Source organism: Aquila chrysaetos, chromosome 5 (genome assembly GCF_900496995.4).
Source record: "Aquila chrysaetos chrysaetos chromosome 5, bAquChr1.4, whole genome shotgun sequence".
Lineage (NCBI taxonomy): Eukaryota > Metazoa > Chordata > Aves > Accipitriformes > Accipitridae > Aquila > Aquila chrysaetos.
In genome coordinates this window covers 66,442,483-66,459,583 of record NC_044008.1, presented here as the reverse complement: position 1 = coordinate 66,459,583, position 17,101 = coordinate 66,442,483, and the positions used below count along the sequence as shown (strand labels likewise).

At 37.4% G+C, this 17,101-nt stretch overlaps 1 protein-coding gene across 6 annotated transcripts in view; it reads left to right on the top strand.

The window, feature by feature from the left end:
• Nucleotides 1–13,561, top strand: part of FOXK2 (forkhead box K2) — a 76,340-nt gene extending 62,779 nt beyond the window's left edge. For all 6 annotated transcript variants that reach the window (XM_030013615.2, XM_041123813.1, XM_030013616.1 and 3 more), the window contains 7 exons: nucleotides 1,755–1,902; nucleotides 2,350–2,496; nucleotides 5,431–5,624; nucleotides 6,461–6,636; nucleotides 7,665–7,961; nucleotides 8,205–8,414; nucleotides 11,352–13,561. In XM_030013615.2, the coding sequence (XP_029869475.1) occupies nucleotides 1,755–1,902; nucleotides 2,350–2,496; nucleotides 5,431–5,624; nucleotides 6,461–6,636; nucleotides 7,665–7,961; nucleotides 8,205–8,414; nucleotides 11,352–11,548 (1,369 nt within the window). In that variant the 3' untranslated portion in view covers nucleotides 11,549–13,561. The remainder of the gene's footprint in view (nucleotides 1–1,754; nucleotides 1,903–2,349; nucleotides 2,497–5,430; nucleotides 5,625–6,460; nucleotides 6,637–7,664; nucleotides 7,962–8,204; nucleotides 8,415–11,351) is intronic.
• The last annotated feature ends 3,540 nt before the right edge of the window (nucleotides 13,562–17,101 follow it).

Sequence of the window (17,101 nt, the reverse complement as noted above, 5' to 3'; positions counted from 1 at the left end):
CCCAAGAAATGACAGAGCAGCTCATAAATATTTCAGATAATATCACATATATCACCACAGTCTTTGCCTCACCGTGAATTTTGTAATTCTCTTCAGGGCTTTCATGCACCTGTTGACTATAGTTTATTACCAAAAAAAAAAAAAAAGGGGAAGAAAATTACACTTTTGATTCTATTTTGAGAGCAAAGCTTGACAGTTTCTCTTCAAATCATCCTGTTTTGTAGAAGACTTGTAAACTTGCTTTGATTATACCATATGTGTCGCTTTGTCAATATATGCTAAAGTGAGCACAGTAGAGGGATGTTGTCAGTTGATATGTGAAAACATAGAACAGCAGTGACCTATATTAAAAAAAATAAATTAGTTACACATTTCGGCTCTAATCAAGGATTCTTCCATACAACACTTAAAAAATCCAATCTCCCTTGTATAGTATATCATTAGTAGCAAAACGTTGGTGGATTTCTTGTGATGTGAAACTTGAAGATTTTTTTTTTTTTAATATATATTGCCCAATCTAAAGTGCCTGCCTTGCTTCTATACATAAAAAGGGAGGTAGCAAAAAGCTTGAGAGGCCAGGCAGACAAACAAAACTTGACAGATGTAAATTTGTTAAAGCTTTATTGTATAAATCTAAATAACATTCTCTAGCTTTATTGGTTACTCAGTGTTTTGAACCATAGATTCAATTTAGGTTAAAGATTGTCTTTGGAGATAAAGCTGGTTCTGGGGGCACAGCAGGCTTTGTCATTCTAATTTTTAGTTAACTTTTTTGGAATTTCTGAGGGCTGTTTTGAAATCAGTTACAGTGTGAATTGCTGAGAAGTATACCTCGTTGTAGAGAACTGCTGAAATGTTTTTTTGGAGAAGGGGAGAGACATCACCCAATGACTGTCTCTTTCCTGTTGGCTAAATGAGAATTTTAGAAGAAAATTGGCTTTGTGCAGCTGTGGTTCCTGTGGACTGTGCAAGGCAGGGAGACAACTGTTAGAAAGATGGTACAGTGGAATTATATACAATTATATCTTTGTTTTTCTGTGATGGATAGCAAAACGTGAGGTGTCAAGAGAGGCTTCTTTGGTTTGGCACTATCTTTTGCTTTGTAACAGTGTATCTACTCTGTTGGCCTAATACTGTGTTAAATGAGATGAGTCAGTGCTGCTGCATACCGTTTACAGATAAGTTTATGATTTTTATACATATCTATGTGTGTGTATGTATGCACACATACCTGCAAACACTTAAAATAATGTTGGTTTAGATTCAAATGAGATTCAAAACTTTTTTTCCTGATTGGTCGCTCTATTTTCTCAAACATGCAAAAATACTGCACAGGAGAGACCTTTTTTGAGCGGGCTGAGTACAAGCATATGGCAGAAATTTCATGCGAGGTGTTTCTTGTTTCAAATGAGTGTCTTAAAATTTGTGGTTGCTTACGTAGTTAAAGTGGACTTTTCTGTTGGCAAATCTTGCACAAATACCGTACAACCTAATAAATAAGTTAATCCTTTTTCCTTTGAGGAGGAAAGCCTGAGCTTCATTTGACAGGTTTCTTCCTGCAGTGATTTTAATTCCCATGGATGAGTTAGAAAGGCTTGGAAGATGGGGTTTATAATGGAAATACTGACAGACCCTTAGCTGTAGTCTAGAAGCTCTGGTAGTGGGCTTTTCTGCAATAAGAGCTTTTTGATTAGACATAATGTGGTGATATACTGTATAACAAAATAGTAGGATCTTCTTTTTATGCTCTACAGTGCTGCAAATTCCTGCCCATCTAGCCCCCGTGGTGCAGGCTCTTCAGGGTACAAAATGAGTCGTGTAATACCATCTGACCTACATTTAATGGCTGACAATTCACAGTCAGAAAATGACAAGGAAGCATCGGGTGGAGATAGCCCAAAGGTAAACATTGTTTGAAATCAATCCCATAAATCACATTTTAAGTGAATATAAGACTTCTGAAATTTTGTTTGTTAAAATATATACACTAAGTCATAATTTAACATTACAGATTTTAAAAACAATTTGTAGGTTTTTGTGATTAGATGTGTTTTGTTTATTTATTTATTTATTTATCTCTCTTTGTGGGAGGGACTCTATGTATTTTCAGTTATATATCTGTTTATAGGCTATCGAAAATTCATTACTGTTGTATGTTTCTCCAAATCTTTAATGTTATCTTAAAATCTACTAATCAGAAGAGCACAATTGTCTTAGTTTCTTTTCTGTCTCAAGATTTTGGTCATCCAAAAGTGCCTTTTTTTAATTGTCTTTTGTAAATTTTGATTTAGAAAGGGTTATGTGTATCTTTAAAGTTTATTGATGCAGACTTTTCTTTTTCTTGTACAGGACGACTCTAAGCCACCTTACTCCTATGCACAGCTAATAGTACAAGCAATTACAATGGCACCTGATAAGCAGCTTACACTAAATGGAATTTATACGCACATAACTAAAAATTATCCGTACTACAGGACAGCAGACAAGGGCTGGCAGGTAAATTTGATTTCTGGAATGGTTTTTTTTTTAGTTGTAAGTAATACTGGCAGCTGTAAAGGGTCATAAGAAGTAAATTTGTGAGCCTAACAGCCCTTCATTAATAGAATTTGTCAAATGAGTGTTCTGTCTTTTTCCTGATTGTAAGTTCTCCAACAAAGTAGGCAATTTACGTTATTCTGTATTTGAAACATTGCTTTATTCATGGAATGGTATTCTCTAAACCTCTAAGAGGGATACATATAGACTTCTGGGGAAGAAAAGTACAATTGGCACTGTGGATTTAAATACACTTACGCTATTTAGGAATGTAGTTGTGTTCTGTAACTTATAATTGTGTAAACATCCGTATTGTTATCTTGAGATAAAATTAAGATATTAAATGTTACAAGTTTGGTTTTATTTGAAAACAGTGGTCTTGACCATGCAATACAGTGAAGGAACAAGTGTGTGTTATCTATTGTTATCTTGCACTATTATGTGCCCTTTTTTATTTGTACAACATAGTCTGTCTGTGAACTTAATTGTTTCTGTACTGAGTTAGACCAAACCCTTCGATTCTATAGAATTAATTTCTGCTTTCTTTTCATTTTTAAAGAGACCAACCTTAGCATTTGCCAGGATGACTAACCGAGTATGAATCAGTCTGGCATAGTCTTTCCAGATACGCATAAAGGTTCGATGCCTTTGCTGCTGTTTTCAGTTTCAGCAAAGGACAGAAGAGCACAATTAGTAGGACTGGCCAGTTTGCCTGTATAACATTCAGACTGCACTGTTGGTCATGGAGTATCAATTTCACTGTGTTGCTGCTTAGTACAGTCATGATCTGCGACAGAGGCATGCTCTGAAGTTATTTTCAGGGAAGTAAAACTTGGAGAGACTGGGGGAGGGGAAAAGTGAAGAAGTGCTAGTACTCTACTTGCTGTACAAGTGGGAGACTAAAGAATACATGCCGTCTCAGTAGCGGAATAGATTTTTAAATATTAATCACATACTTATTTGTCACGGGGCCTATATGAAAGTTGAATCACTCTTAGAGGAATTCCAAGGTTAGCGGGGAATGTAACTCTTCCTAGCTTTTTGTTAATGGTTTGGCTAGTAAAGGGCTTAGCTGTTGTTGTGGCTAGGAAGTCTCTTTTGTTTCCTTTTTGCACATAAGCAGTGCAGAATCCTTGCTGCAGTCATACTAACAGATCTGTTTTAGCAACAAGATTCTGTTTATAAAACGTTGGTGTGCTTTTTGCTTCCTATTCTGAAATATCTTGAATATCTGTGAGTATAATGCTTCTTTATGTAAGCATCATGGAACCAAACGTGCATACACTGTAATGCATGGTTAAAGAATTCTGCCTTAGAACAGTGTATGTATTTAGATGTATAATGCTTCACAAAACCAAGGTGATAGACACAGCAGATGTAGTATGTTCTGGAATAATTAATTAGCACCTATTCATAAAAACAATTGGAAAAGCTGAAAATCAGGTGACCTTCAGTCACTAGTCATAAAGCACTGCTACAACACTAACAGGTGTACTCCATGTGTGAATAGCTCTGCTAGCTTTTATCCATCAGGTGTTAGATTACAGTTAGGGTGACTTATAGATGTTTTAAATAATATTTGAGGCCATATATGCACGTATTATTCAAAACATAGAGTACATACATGTGTATAGTATCCAAATCCTATACCTTAATAAATAGTATTGAGGTATTTGTATCCTTTATTATATAAAGGTCTCATTTTGTTGAGCACTTGACTCTTCTTCATGAACTTACTTTAGCAGGTACTTTTGGATCTACTTTTTTATTCTAGCATATGGAGAAATAAATACAATTTATAAACATGTTCTTGGCATCTTTCTAGTTCTGTTTCAATTTTTGGCAGGGAAAACCATTTCTGGTTTCATCAGTTTGCATTTAAGAAACCATACATGGTTATCATTGCTTTAAGTTTTCCAAACTTGCCATCAGGGTCATGAACTCAGACATTTGAGTAAGATTTGCACTTGATTTTGCAGATTTTTGAGAGCTTTTGATAACATAGAACTTTTTCTCCATTCCCCCCCCTGTTCCACCACAAGTGTTTCAGTATGTATGCTTATCATTATTTTCTTCTTGTTCAGTGATAATATTTAGAGACATTTGGGGTTTATCTCTTTTAAAAAATAAAAAAAAATTATATGTGCAAAGTCAAGCATAGGTACAGCCACTTCAGGATGTTAGCAGTTTTCTACATCTCTGATTGAAGAATTGCGTGTGTTTTAGCATAGTGAGGATAAACTAATGTGCAAACTACTAGAGTGCAGTAACAAAGATCTCACTGAAGAGCTGTTTTAGGACCTACTGCCATTTGTTGTTTTTCTGGACACACTAAATCCTTGGCTCCTTTGTTGGGACAGACTGGACTGTGGGTGAACTCACAACAATCTAGCTGCATTTGGAACTTGTGTAATTTAACCTTTTCTTTCTGTATTGTGGAACAGTAACAGGATTATCCTATAAGATCAGGATCAGCATATGCTGTATTTTACTGGCCCTCCTAGAATGAACTCACATTTTCTTTGACACCTGGGGAAGGGTGGTGTATGAAGACAGATAATTTTTCTTTTTTTTTTTTTTTTACACTGCATTATGCGCAAGTATTTGTAGTGTTCCAGCAGTTTGTTGCAATCACCATGTTTCTCATTAGAGAATTAAGTGGGATTCCTGTTATTGCTGCATTAGCATACTGTTTTTTTAATTGTTGGGAAAGATTTGAAAAATGCAAGAGTCCTTTCAGGTTTATGGCACTGCCTTTGTAGTGCTCTGAGTTCTGTTGAATTAAGGAATTAAAGACCTGAACCCCGAGTCTCCTATAGTACGAACTGCTGCAGTAGGCCACATTCTGACTTGGAAAAGTTATATGAATTCTACATATTTTTTTATGTTCCATAGAATTCAATACGTCACAATCTCTCTCTGAATCGTTATTTCATCAAAGTACCACGTTCCCAGGAAGAACCAGGCAAAGGCTCATTCTGGAGGATAGACCCTGCCTCTGAAAGCAAATTAATAGAGCAGGCTTTTAGGAAAAGGCGGCCTAGGGGAGTACCTTGCTTTAGAACCCCTCTGGGACCACTCTCTTCTAGGTAAGGAAAAACAGATGAACAAAAAGACTATGGCTGTTGTTTAATCTTCAGGCTGATGCAGACTTGATAGTTTTGGATACAGTCACAAGTTTAGTAATTTAATTTCATCCAGACTCAGTATTTGAATTCTGTATGATTTACTAGGAGGCTGCCCCATACACTAGGCTTGTTTTTATTGCTTGTTTTTAGTGTTAACGAACTGACTCAGTTTGCATAACTAACCATCAGATTGTTAATGTAAGCAAGCCTTGCTGTACCTTTGGGTTGTTTGTTTTTTTTTTTTAACAGAGTTATAATTTTAATTTCTAACTGCCATCTACTGCATTTTAAAACTGTTTGCAAAGAAAATTATCAAATACCGGCTACCATTTTATTGAACTTAGAGATAACAATTATGTATTTAGTTTGATAATGTTCAAGCAGAATTCATGATGGGGAAATATGTGGGTTTAAATTACTCCCTCTGTAAAGTTATGGCCTTTCTGCTGGAGCAGATCTTTTATTACTTGCCCTGTAGACTGAGATTTGCTCATCATTCTTCTCCACCAGAAGAAATGTTCATGTTTCACAGATTGTTTAGAGAGTCTCCCTAAGAAGGCACCCAGCCACTTCTTCTGCATTAACTATACCTGAAGTTTCCTTTTAAATTCTGTCCCTGTTTAACAGAAGCTTTATAAAGATCATCAGAACTGCTTTGGGTTGTAACTGTACTTGCCGGAAGGCAGAGGTGCCCTCCTGTGGGCAGTGTGTGTTACGGTCTCTTTAGAGGAAGGTCACTGTCTTTCACAGTTCAGAAGTTAAAACACATCAGCTGCTGCTTTCATTTTTAAATACAGAAGTGCCCCAGCTTCTCCTAATCACTCTGGAGTGTTGTCTGCGCACTCCAGTGGAGTCCAGACCCCCGAGAGTCTGTCCAGGGAAGGATCTCCAGTCCCAATGGAACCTGAGCCTAGTGCTATCCAGCCAAAACTAGCGGTAATACAAGAAGCGCGATTTGCACAGAGTGCCCCAGGTGAGGATTCCTGAAATAAGTGTTTGGGGGTGGGAGGTGGGAGAGGGCTAATATATAAATATTACCAAGACTTCATATGTACACCAAAAACCCCATAAATATTTAAACTCTTTAACATTTATAGCAAATCTTTGATAAACACATAAACATGCCAGGGAAATTCTGTTTGGATAACGTACAGACTGTTATCTGTGTGCTGTTCCAGCACCCTTGATCACTGTGTTACTAAGCAGAGATTGTGCTTCTGTCCTGTGTGGGACTGTATTGTCTTGTAACAGTTGTCACTTCCTTTCAAAATGTATTCTTTCTGGTTTAGGAAAAAAACCCTTTTAGGTTACATGGATTGCAGAAATAAGCAAGTGTCTTGTATGCATCTGTGGTCATGTCATCCTTTCAAAGGTGGGGGTAAAAAGAAAGGGTAAAGACAAGGAATAAATTTGCATGATAAGAAATTTGCTATAAAAAAAACGAAGAGTGTGAGGCATGATGCAATAAGGATGTATTTTTTTAATTACCTTAGTTTATATACTTTTGTCATCCTTTTTCTTGGTGATATTCTGCTACTACAGAAGTGCCAGTGACCATTTGTTGGCAAAGGCAAACATGGTCCTGAGCTGAGCAGAGACACCAGACTTTCCCCAGCCTAGGAAGCTGAGAGTTTTGCCAATGCAGATGTGTTTCACACAACACCTGAAGCACATACATGTTCCCATCTATGGAAAGGAGTTTTACTGAATGAGTATTAAACATAGCTTTGGTAGTACAGCTACATTTGGGGAGAGGTGGGGAGGCTTTTGCCCAAATGATGCATGGGTCTTAATGAGCTAATACAGCACTTAACCTTGAATGTGTGGCTTGGAATAGCCATGTGTCATAATCTTCATTGTCCGGTTTTATCTTTTGGATCATTCAGGCATTAGTGAAGGAGGTTGTTAATCCTCTGAGGCTTTCGTGTTAAGTTTAAAGGAATGACTGGCTTAAAAGAAATAATTAAAATTGGTAGCTTAATTTTTTCTCTTTCTTGGTAGGATCACCTCTATCTAGCCAACCAGTTTTAATTACTGTACAACGGCAGCTACCACAAACTATTAAACCTGTCACCTACACTGTTGCAACTCCTGTGACGACATCAACATCCCAGCAGCCTGTAGTTCAGACAGTTCATGTAGTCCACCAGATACCAGCTGTGTCTGTCACAAATGTGACTGGATTAGCACCAGCAAACACTTACACTGTAGCTGGACAGGCAGTAGTCACGCAAGCTGCGATGGTAACCCAGCCTAAGGTAGAACCTCAAGAGAATGGAGACCACAAGGAAGTAAAAGGTGAGAACCTGTGCGTTAGTTGTTTTGCTAGCTCTTTATACAGAAGGATTATTACTTAAACTTAGTTCCAGATGAATGCTTGAAATGTTTGGCTAAAACTGAAGATTTTGCATCGTAATTTCTCAGATATGTTGGAACTAGTAATAAAACGGTATACTTTTTCACTGAGGGTTGATTAAGTAAAAACAAATGGTTCTTTAACACTTTCTTGTTTTTAACAATGTTTTCTCTTCTGTTTTTTAGTTAAAGTGGAGCCTATACCTGCTATTAGTCATGCTACAATAGGAGCTGCTAGTCGTATCATTCAGACATCTCAGACCACACCCTTACAGACAGTTACTATAGTGCAACAGGCACCTCTAGGTCAACACCAGCTACCAATAAAAACTGTAACACAGAACGGAACGCACATAGTACCTATCACCACTGCGATACAAGGACAGGGCAATGCTGGTATGTATTGTGTTAAGATGTTCTGTTGCCTTGCACGTGCTAAAACCTCAATATGACCATTGCTGAATTTTCAAATTCTGTTCTCATGTCTTTTGTAGTTATACTGAAAACTAAGTTCTACAAAAAATTTAGATTACAGCCTTGTAACGGATTGTTCCCTCCCTGTTTGTAAGAACTAGCGTTTCTCTTCATTGATGATTACTTGAACAGCTATTTATTCTCTTTGTGGTCATTATAGGGATGTACTTAGTGGTGACAACCCGTCCTCCCTCCTCCTTAAACCCAGGATATAAACAAGTTTTTAAAGAAGTTCCTGTAAAACAGTGCCATTAAAATGGTAACTGCTCCCCAGATGATTTGTCAAGAACCAACCAACAGGAAAACAAGACAGAACTTGCTTGCGGGTTGGCTTTTTGAACTGTTACTTTTTATTCTGTTTTTATTGAACCTGTACTAAAAATGACAAAAATTCTGTAAGATTTTGAGATTCTTCTTGTCTGAATATCATCTTTCCCCTCTCAGACTCAGCAGTCTGAGTGGATAGCAGTACTTTTTCGTAATTTTTATATATTCACGCTTGTTCACAGAATGTTCAGTTTTGGTTTGCTTCGCAGGTGCATACAGCTTGTTCGAACAGTTTCACTTTTCGTATGTTACCTGATACTGAAGGAGCTTCTTTGTCATAAGATATGTTTACAGAAATAGTTTTAGGCTATCTTATATCAATTTATTGATATTATTGAAATATACATTTCTGATCTAAAGTCTTTCCAATGGATTGAATTATCTGCTTTGTTTCCTTTTTACTCTTCTTCCATCGCTGACATTTATAGGTCATGCTAGGCATATTTAAGAAATGTGGCTGAACATAGGAGTAGAATTGTGGTGCTTCTCACTATTTCACTGTGTGTGATAGGGTTGTGCTTGCAGTGATGGGAATTTTCGCTCTGAGATTCCTGGGCTTAAATACCTCATGAGATGTTTACATTTTGAACAGCAAGTGAGGTGTATTCCAGGTCCTGGTCTCTCTGTTACAGTAACTCCTAAACCAGCAAGAAAACAGGTAATTCTTAGGCAAAGCATCTAAAGGGGGAACTAGGCCTACAGAAATATGGATTTGTTTGTGTGTCTACAAACATGTCTTGGTTCACACACACATATCTACGTTATGTCTGTGTTCACATGCATACACCTGTATTTACGCACACATTTGTGTTTGTGTGTGTTTGTCTTTGGAGAAAGAAGATTTGTGCAATCTGAAAGCTAAGAAATCCAGAGCAACTACTCTTCTAACATTTTCTATTTGAAGTAAGAAGGTGCTTTCTGATCTTACTCTCAGCAAAACAGTTTGGCAGCACTTTTTACTGCCTGTCAGCCTAACTGAAAGCTGTGAAGTCCAAAATAAATTCAAGTCCCTTACTGCAGAATAAAATTATGTAACTAGATATTCTTTATTTCGACTTTAAGTGTGGATTTCAAACATCGTTGTTCTTTTGTGTATTTCATACTTCCCTGTATCAGTTGTGGCTGCAGCCAGCAAGTCTCTTTCTACTAAACAGACCCTGGAGTGAATAATGCAGTAATAGTCTTAATGCATGTTTGACGAGGAGGGGCAAACTTCTTGTTTTTATTTAAGCAACAACAGATTTGCAGTAAGGCATTTTATTCAGAAGTAACTATCTTTATGGCATCTCTTCAGAAATTGTATAAGGAATAGCTTTTCTAATAAAGCTGAATAACTGTTGAGATACAAGAACAAATTATTTTACAGTTGCAGTGAAGCTTTTTGCATCAGGTAATTTTCTGAAGTATTTGTTCGACCAGTAAATACTAAGTACAAAACAGTTTGGTTATGTGCAGAGGTGATATTCCAGGTATTCTCTAGGATAGCTTACTAACAACAAATATAACAAGTTTAGCAAATAAACATGAAGTCTGTAAGGAATTCTTAAGCTCCACTAGCAGGGAGTGCTGTAATAATGTCAGCAAAGTGGTGGTGCTGAAGAAAGGGAGCTTCTGTGTAAAAAAGCACGTGGTTTGATAATGTTTAGATAATTTTTCATGAAATGCAATGAACAAGTAAATATAGAATCAGTATTTTGCATTATTTGCAAAGACGTTTGGATAGTTGGTCTAATAAAGTCCGGGTCGATATTGAGAAACAGACTCCTAAGAACAAGTAGAGGGAAGGAACCTGTGGATGTCTCGAAGGTTTAAAGGACTGTACTCACCCATTAATGGTGACTTGTACTATCTTTTCCATGGAATGAGATTAAAATCTTGTATAGGATGTTTGAACTATATACATTCCTGTTGATGTAATTCAGTTGTGCACTTGAATCTAATCAAATGCATCATTTCTTAACGCTACTACTTGTTAAAGCACTGCCTTTTCCTTATGTTGTGGGTAAATGCCTCATTATCTGACAAAGCAGAATTGCTGCTTGAGTCATGTGCATCTCAGGGCTGTGTGAATTGCATAGCTTTTCTTACATACTTAACGGCCACAGATGAATACGATACGGTGGTGCTCTCCTTCCAGGCCATAATGCATTCTGCAGTGATCCATAGACATGGCCAGAAACTACTGAAAGGGAATTTTGAATTCGCTTCCCTGTTCTGTCACAAATTACTGTGTAGATTGGCTTTCAGTCATTAAATCTTTCTGTCTTCAGCTCCCCATTGACAAAATGGAGATAATTCCCCATTCTCCCACCTGTGTCCATATCTGCGTGAATGTTGAGTGATTTGGGAAAATGTCCTTCAGGTTTGTACAAAAAGATTAAACAGCTGGACCTGAATCTCAACTGGGATTGCTAATACCCCACATAGTACCAATAAGGGAATTCATAATTTTAATGAAAATGCAGATTTGCTTTCAGTATCATCTGTTTTGACAAGGATTAGGGTGCTGAAGTTTTTATTGTCTTTTTACAGCTGCTGCGAGTCCTTTGCATATGTTAGCAACCCATGCATCTGCATCGGCATCTCTTCCAACAAAGCGCCAGAATGGAGACCAGTCAGAACAGCAGGAACTCAAACGTATCAAAACAGAAGACGGAGAGAGCATAGTCATAGCTGTTAACGTGGACACCCCACCTGTGGCAGTGAGTGATAAAGGCAGCCAGAACTAGAAACTTAGGGGAGTTTTCTTTTTTTAAAAAAAAAATAAACAAACTCCATGGTGCCAAAAGGAGACACTTAAATATAACACCTAAAATGTTGGAACATGTTCTCACGCAGTGGGGAAAGGGGCCCTGTGATCAGACTTCAACTTTCAGCACTGAAAAAAAACCAACACAGGTGGCCTTAAAACTTGGTAATTTAAAGTCAAACTGCAAAACATCTTGTTCCAGAGGCTGTGACCCCCCGCTCCTCCCTGCCCCCTACCGAACTGTGTACACTGAGAAATACAGTGTTGGGGAGGGCTGCAGCTTTAAAAAAATCTTTATCAGATTATTTTAAGGACTGAGTATCTCAGTGTAACGGCAGCATGATAAGCGCTTAGTGTGAACTGGTTTCAAACGATTGTATATTCCTTAAAGGGAACAGAGGCAAGGAGCCATTTCCTACATCTTGGCAGCTAGCCTTTCATAATGACCTACCCGATGCAGTTGTTGGTAGATATGCAGTATTTTGTTGTTCACATGTGGAATTAGAAATTTTTGAGGTGTATTTTCATTTCTTTGCAAAATAATGGGGTCTTTGACATTTCAAATCACTCCATTTCTACTCCGGAAACTTTGGAATCACACAATACTTTTCATGTGAAATTTTGTTTGGTATAAAACTGAATGTAGGGTTTTTTTAACCAATGGAATGATTTACTTTTGTCTGTCCTGTTAAAGTTCAGATAAAGCTACTTTATTACATCTGCAAATTTTCATATTTTAGCAGTTGCCTGATAAATTTAATCAAATTTTATTACCATGTGTAGTGATCAAATGCTTCTTTGGGCTTGCATGTAACTGATTAGAAATTACAATGTAAATGAGCCGTTAACTGACGTAAAGAACTGCTATGAATTTGACCAGAGCTGCACTTACCTGTTTCTCTTTCTGCTACCTTTTGCTGTTTGTTACTTTGTGTTGACTTTGACTGTCCCTGGCATATTTTTCCAGTCTAAAGTAAAACAAGAGTCTCGCTTAATATTGTGTATGTTTAAGATAACAGACTGTTCTTCATTTAGAAAGATGAAATTCTTTATCACAAGTCCTTTTAAAAAGAGTAAAATTATCTTGTCAGAGGTATATTCGATATTTTTAAGCTTAAGCACCCATCAGTAGAAATTAATCTGACCAGTTTCTCCGTAACACTTTTGATGTCATACACTGACCTTTTGGGGTCTCCATTAAGAGTAGCTGTTGTGGTTTTCTAACAGTGGCTACCGTATTATTATAATAATTTTTTTTTTTAAGTGTGTGTTCTGCAGTTGAACATTTTAAAATGTATTGGTAATTTCTCACTTTAATTGTGGTAATAGATTCCACTTTACATTTCAAAATTAAATTTAAACGTAAGGCTGCTGTTCAGTCTTTAATTCACATAACGTCTTATTTCCTCATGCAGTAAGGTGAGTGAAAGCTAGATAGTTGGCTTAATTTGAATCTGATTTTTGTCATTTTCTGTAATAATGATGCATTATTTATATTTCCTTTCCCACTATGAAAGGAAAAACTGTATTTTCATGATGGACTGAACAGTTTGGAGTGGTTTATTTAGGCAGCTTTTGGGAACTATTTACCTAAAGACCAAATATGAGAAATCTGTACAAGTTTTGTGTTCATCCACAAAATGGAACTGTTACGATGTCTCTGCAGATAATACATATTAAAAAAACTATGAAAAAAAAAAACTCTACACAAGCTGAATTTATAACAGGCATTTAAAAAAAAGCATAACCTGAAAAGAAACATTTCTGTAAAATTGCAACATTTTCTTTAGAGGTTTTAAAAATAAAAAAAGTAAAGTTTTAACATACTTTTTTTAAGAAAAAAATCCAGTACTAGTAATTTAATTTGGTGTTGAATGAATTGACTAGAATGTGGTTTATTTTCAGAAGTGAGAATCTGTTCACAACTAGGGCTAGGTGAATAATAGTGTATAAGATTTTTTTAAATAAAATTAAATTTTATTCAGCAAATTAACTAAGTTGAAATTACTCAACAAGTGTGTTTGAAATATTTATGTATATTTTGGGGTGATTAATCCAACTTATGTTGGCAGTGCCACAGGAAACGGTATCAGACCAAACAAGCCAAGGTGATCCTTACTGTCAGTTAATGGTAGGCAAGCTGTACGTGACGTTCTCCTGGGTAGAGGGGGAGATGAGAACATGGTCTGGGTTCTGATTCTGTAACGTGGTGGTGTTTTACACTTTTTGGTGCGTGTGGAATTTGGCACAAGAATGCACCTTCGTTCAGATGGATAAACCCTTTGAAAAAGCTGTGTGATGTGAGAAAACTGCTTACGGTCTTACATGAAAATAATATCTGCTTATCCATGCTTTTGGTGATGCTGAGGAATTCTCATACGGGGTAATCTGCAGTGCTTTTAACTATTGCAGACTTCTCTGTCTTACGTGTCAGGCCTTACTAAATTGAGTCGTTGGGTTGTTGAAACAAAACTGTTCCCTCGTTTGTCTGTGTATTTATGTGCTTCCCACTATTCATACAGTGATGGGTACTGCCTAATAGCAAAGGCTGAGTGAGACTCCTGTCATGCCGCTGCTTCTGAGGTGAAGCTCGTGGCCTTTCTTCAATTGGTCTTATGTGCCGACCATCCTGGACTCCCGCAGTCAATTTGATCTTTCTTTTGCAAATGGAAAATTTCTTCTGGTGATTTCATGGACGTAGAGATGTGACCTCTCTTTAGGAATGGATGTAACCTTTCCACTTACGCTTTGTGTTTTATGATGCATGGTATTATTTCCTTTTGTGCTCCTTCTAGGCTGCCTGTTCAGTGTTCTTCCTGTTAAGAGTCAGCTTTTGTGTAATCTTTAAAATGACTCTGAAAAAGGCTCAGAATTCTAACATACGGAAGAGCTAAGCGTGCGTTTGCTTCTAGTGACAGAAGTGCTCATCTCCACTGCCAGCGTTTTCTGTCCTCCTTGCATGAGATCCCTCTCCCTGTCCTTACGCCAGCTTTGTTTTTGATCCAGCTGCGTGTGGCAGCGGCCCCAAGTCGCAGCAGGTTTGGGAAGGCAGCAGCACAGTCTCCTGGGCAGTGGGATGTTCTTGCCTTCGGACACAACAGTTCTGCCTTCATGCTGGCCATTGTAACAGCAGCTGTAGGGTATTGCATGATCCAGGAAAGCGACACCGAGTCTTCCAGAGAGGGGACTGTGGATGGAACGGTGTGAAAGACTAATTCTTTCTTATTGGTCTGGTTAGTCTCAATTCTGAGCTGCTGCCTCCCCCCTGCCCACATTGGAACCTACCTACTGCAGTGGTAGCAGTCTTTATTATGCCATTTTTTAGTTGTGCTCATTTAGGTAAATACCCGTACCATGGTAATCCCAAAAGACAGAAAAGCACTTCTGCTTCAGAAACCACTTCACAGTACAGATTGCTGTACAGGAGGCAACTGGGAAAACCTTGCCTTTACTGGCGTGGTTATTAAAATACAGGTTTATTTAAAAATGTTGTTTCTTATAATTACTTAAATCCAAAAGTGGAACTTGGAAGTTTCAACAATCTATGTTTTGTATCTTAATTTCCCCCCAAAGGTAAATTTTGAGTGGTTGGTAGTCATTAATACAGGTTGTGATTTTATATAGCATGTGATTTTATATAGTTGTGATTTTATATGTATATGTGTGTGATATATATATATATATATATATATATATATATATATATATATAAATACATATTTTTAGGTAAATCTCTCTCATTTACACTAAATTGAGTGCTGGTTTCTACTAACCTGATTGACCTGGTTCTATACATGTGTCTTAACTATATAGTTTGACATTCTTACTCGGAATCCTGCGTTGTGTCTGACACAAAATTAATTAATTAAGGGAATGTCTGAAGTTCATAAGTGCATGGGTTGCTTTTAACCATCAGGTTGTTCTTGATCTCATTTGTGGACTGGCAGATGAAAACAAGCTTTACTTCTGCTTCTGCTTCTACTTGTTTTCTTTCCTAACTATTAATCAAGCCAGACTTTGAATTATTTTTTTGTATCTAAGAGTCTCATTCTTCTAGCAGTTGTGTTAGCCTTTGGGGCTGATTTCAGGTACGTAGCCAGGGCTTTGCATTAGTTCAGTGATTTGACTTTAAAAAGACATTGGCCACAAATGTATTGATTTAGGACAGACTGCCATACTAACAGATACATTTTTATTTTTTAAAATAACTTTAATGAGATGTGCACTTTCTGGAATAATTTTCATTAATGTTGGTTTGGTTTCTGATCCTCTTTTTATGTATTAGTTACATTCTTTTTGTTTCTCATCAGAATTGGGGAAATGCTTTTGTCTGAAGTGTTAGAAAAACTTACTAGAATGCTTGGTCTGGTTTTCATGTCAGTACTTCCAAGAGTTCGGGAGAAATCAAAGGACGGGTACAAAACTACTGTAAAGGACTAGAATATTTGAAGCTGAAAGAGCATAACCTATTCCTTTAACAAAAAGAATGGACTATTGTGTGAAATTCCACAGGATCTCTTACAGACCAGAACAAACAGAGTCATTGGCTTGTTTAAACAAATACAACCTTTGGGGAAGAAGAAGAAAAAAAGCAGTAAAATGGGGGCATTGAAATGGCTTAATAAGAAAGAGGTAGATTCACTAGTGTGTGACTCCAAAACAGGTCTGTCTTTCTGAAGCACATGTTGTTCTGTAGCCTTTGTATTTAGGTCAGCAGTCCTTTTGGCCTACATACAGAAGAACGAGGCTTGTGTCTCACATTTTCTAACTTTACTGATTAATCTTCTGTTTTCTACTTTAATGTGAATACCTAAAGGTTCCGAAATACTCGTATTCTGTGGCTCCTGCTGGCAAGTACCTGGAATTACTGTTGAATTTATTGCACTGGCTAATCTTCTAGTTTTTCTTTCAGGATTTTGAACTGTGACACAGGTACTGTGGAAAGAGACAGCAAAATAGGGGGAGGGAAGAGGTTTGGTTATTTTTAAGTACAAAAGATATTAATAATCCGTATACTTAAATAGCTGATGCCGGTGGAAATACATTGCTTTTCAGGAATAGTTGTATTTTAGACTTGCTGTGCAAATTCTGCCATTTCCTCGCAGATGAACTGTCTGCACTACTGGCCTGTTTCCCTCCCTGTCAGCGGGGCGCTCTGCTGAGCAGGGCTGTCTCCCAAAGCCACGTGTTTCTAGCTACGAGTTCAGACAACTGTACTTAAAGGAATAAATGCTGTTGGACCTCTGGACTATAATACTCATATTCAGCTAACAACTTGACATTTTTGAACCTATTTAATCTTCTTTTGTCACAGAAAGTAGACTTCTGACAGCTTGCCTTGCCCCCTCTTTTACTCTGCAGCCTCACGCAGAGCAGGGTATGTTCGAAGGGTGACGGGTTGCTTATTCTGGTCTTTTACAACTTGCTTTCTGTTAAGCGCGTGCCCCTCTCTGGGGAAAGAGATTCCTTAACATCCCGCCCAGGCAGACCGGGTCTGTGCAAGGCCCAGAACACAGGTGAGTATTACTGCTTT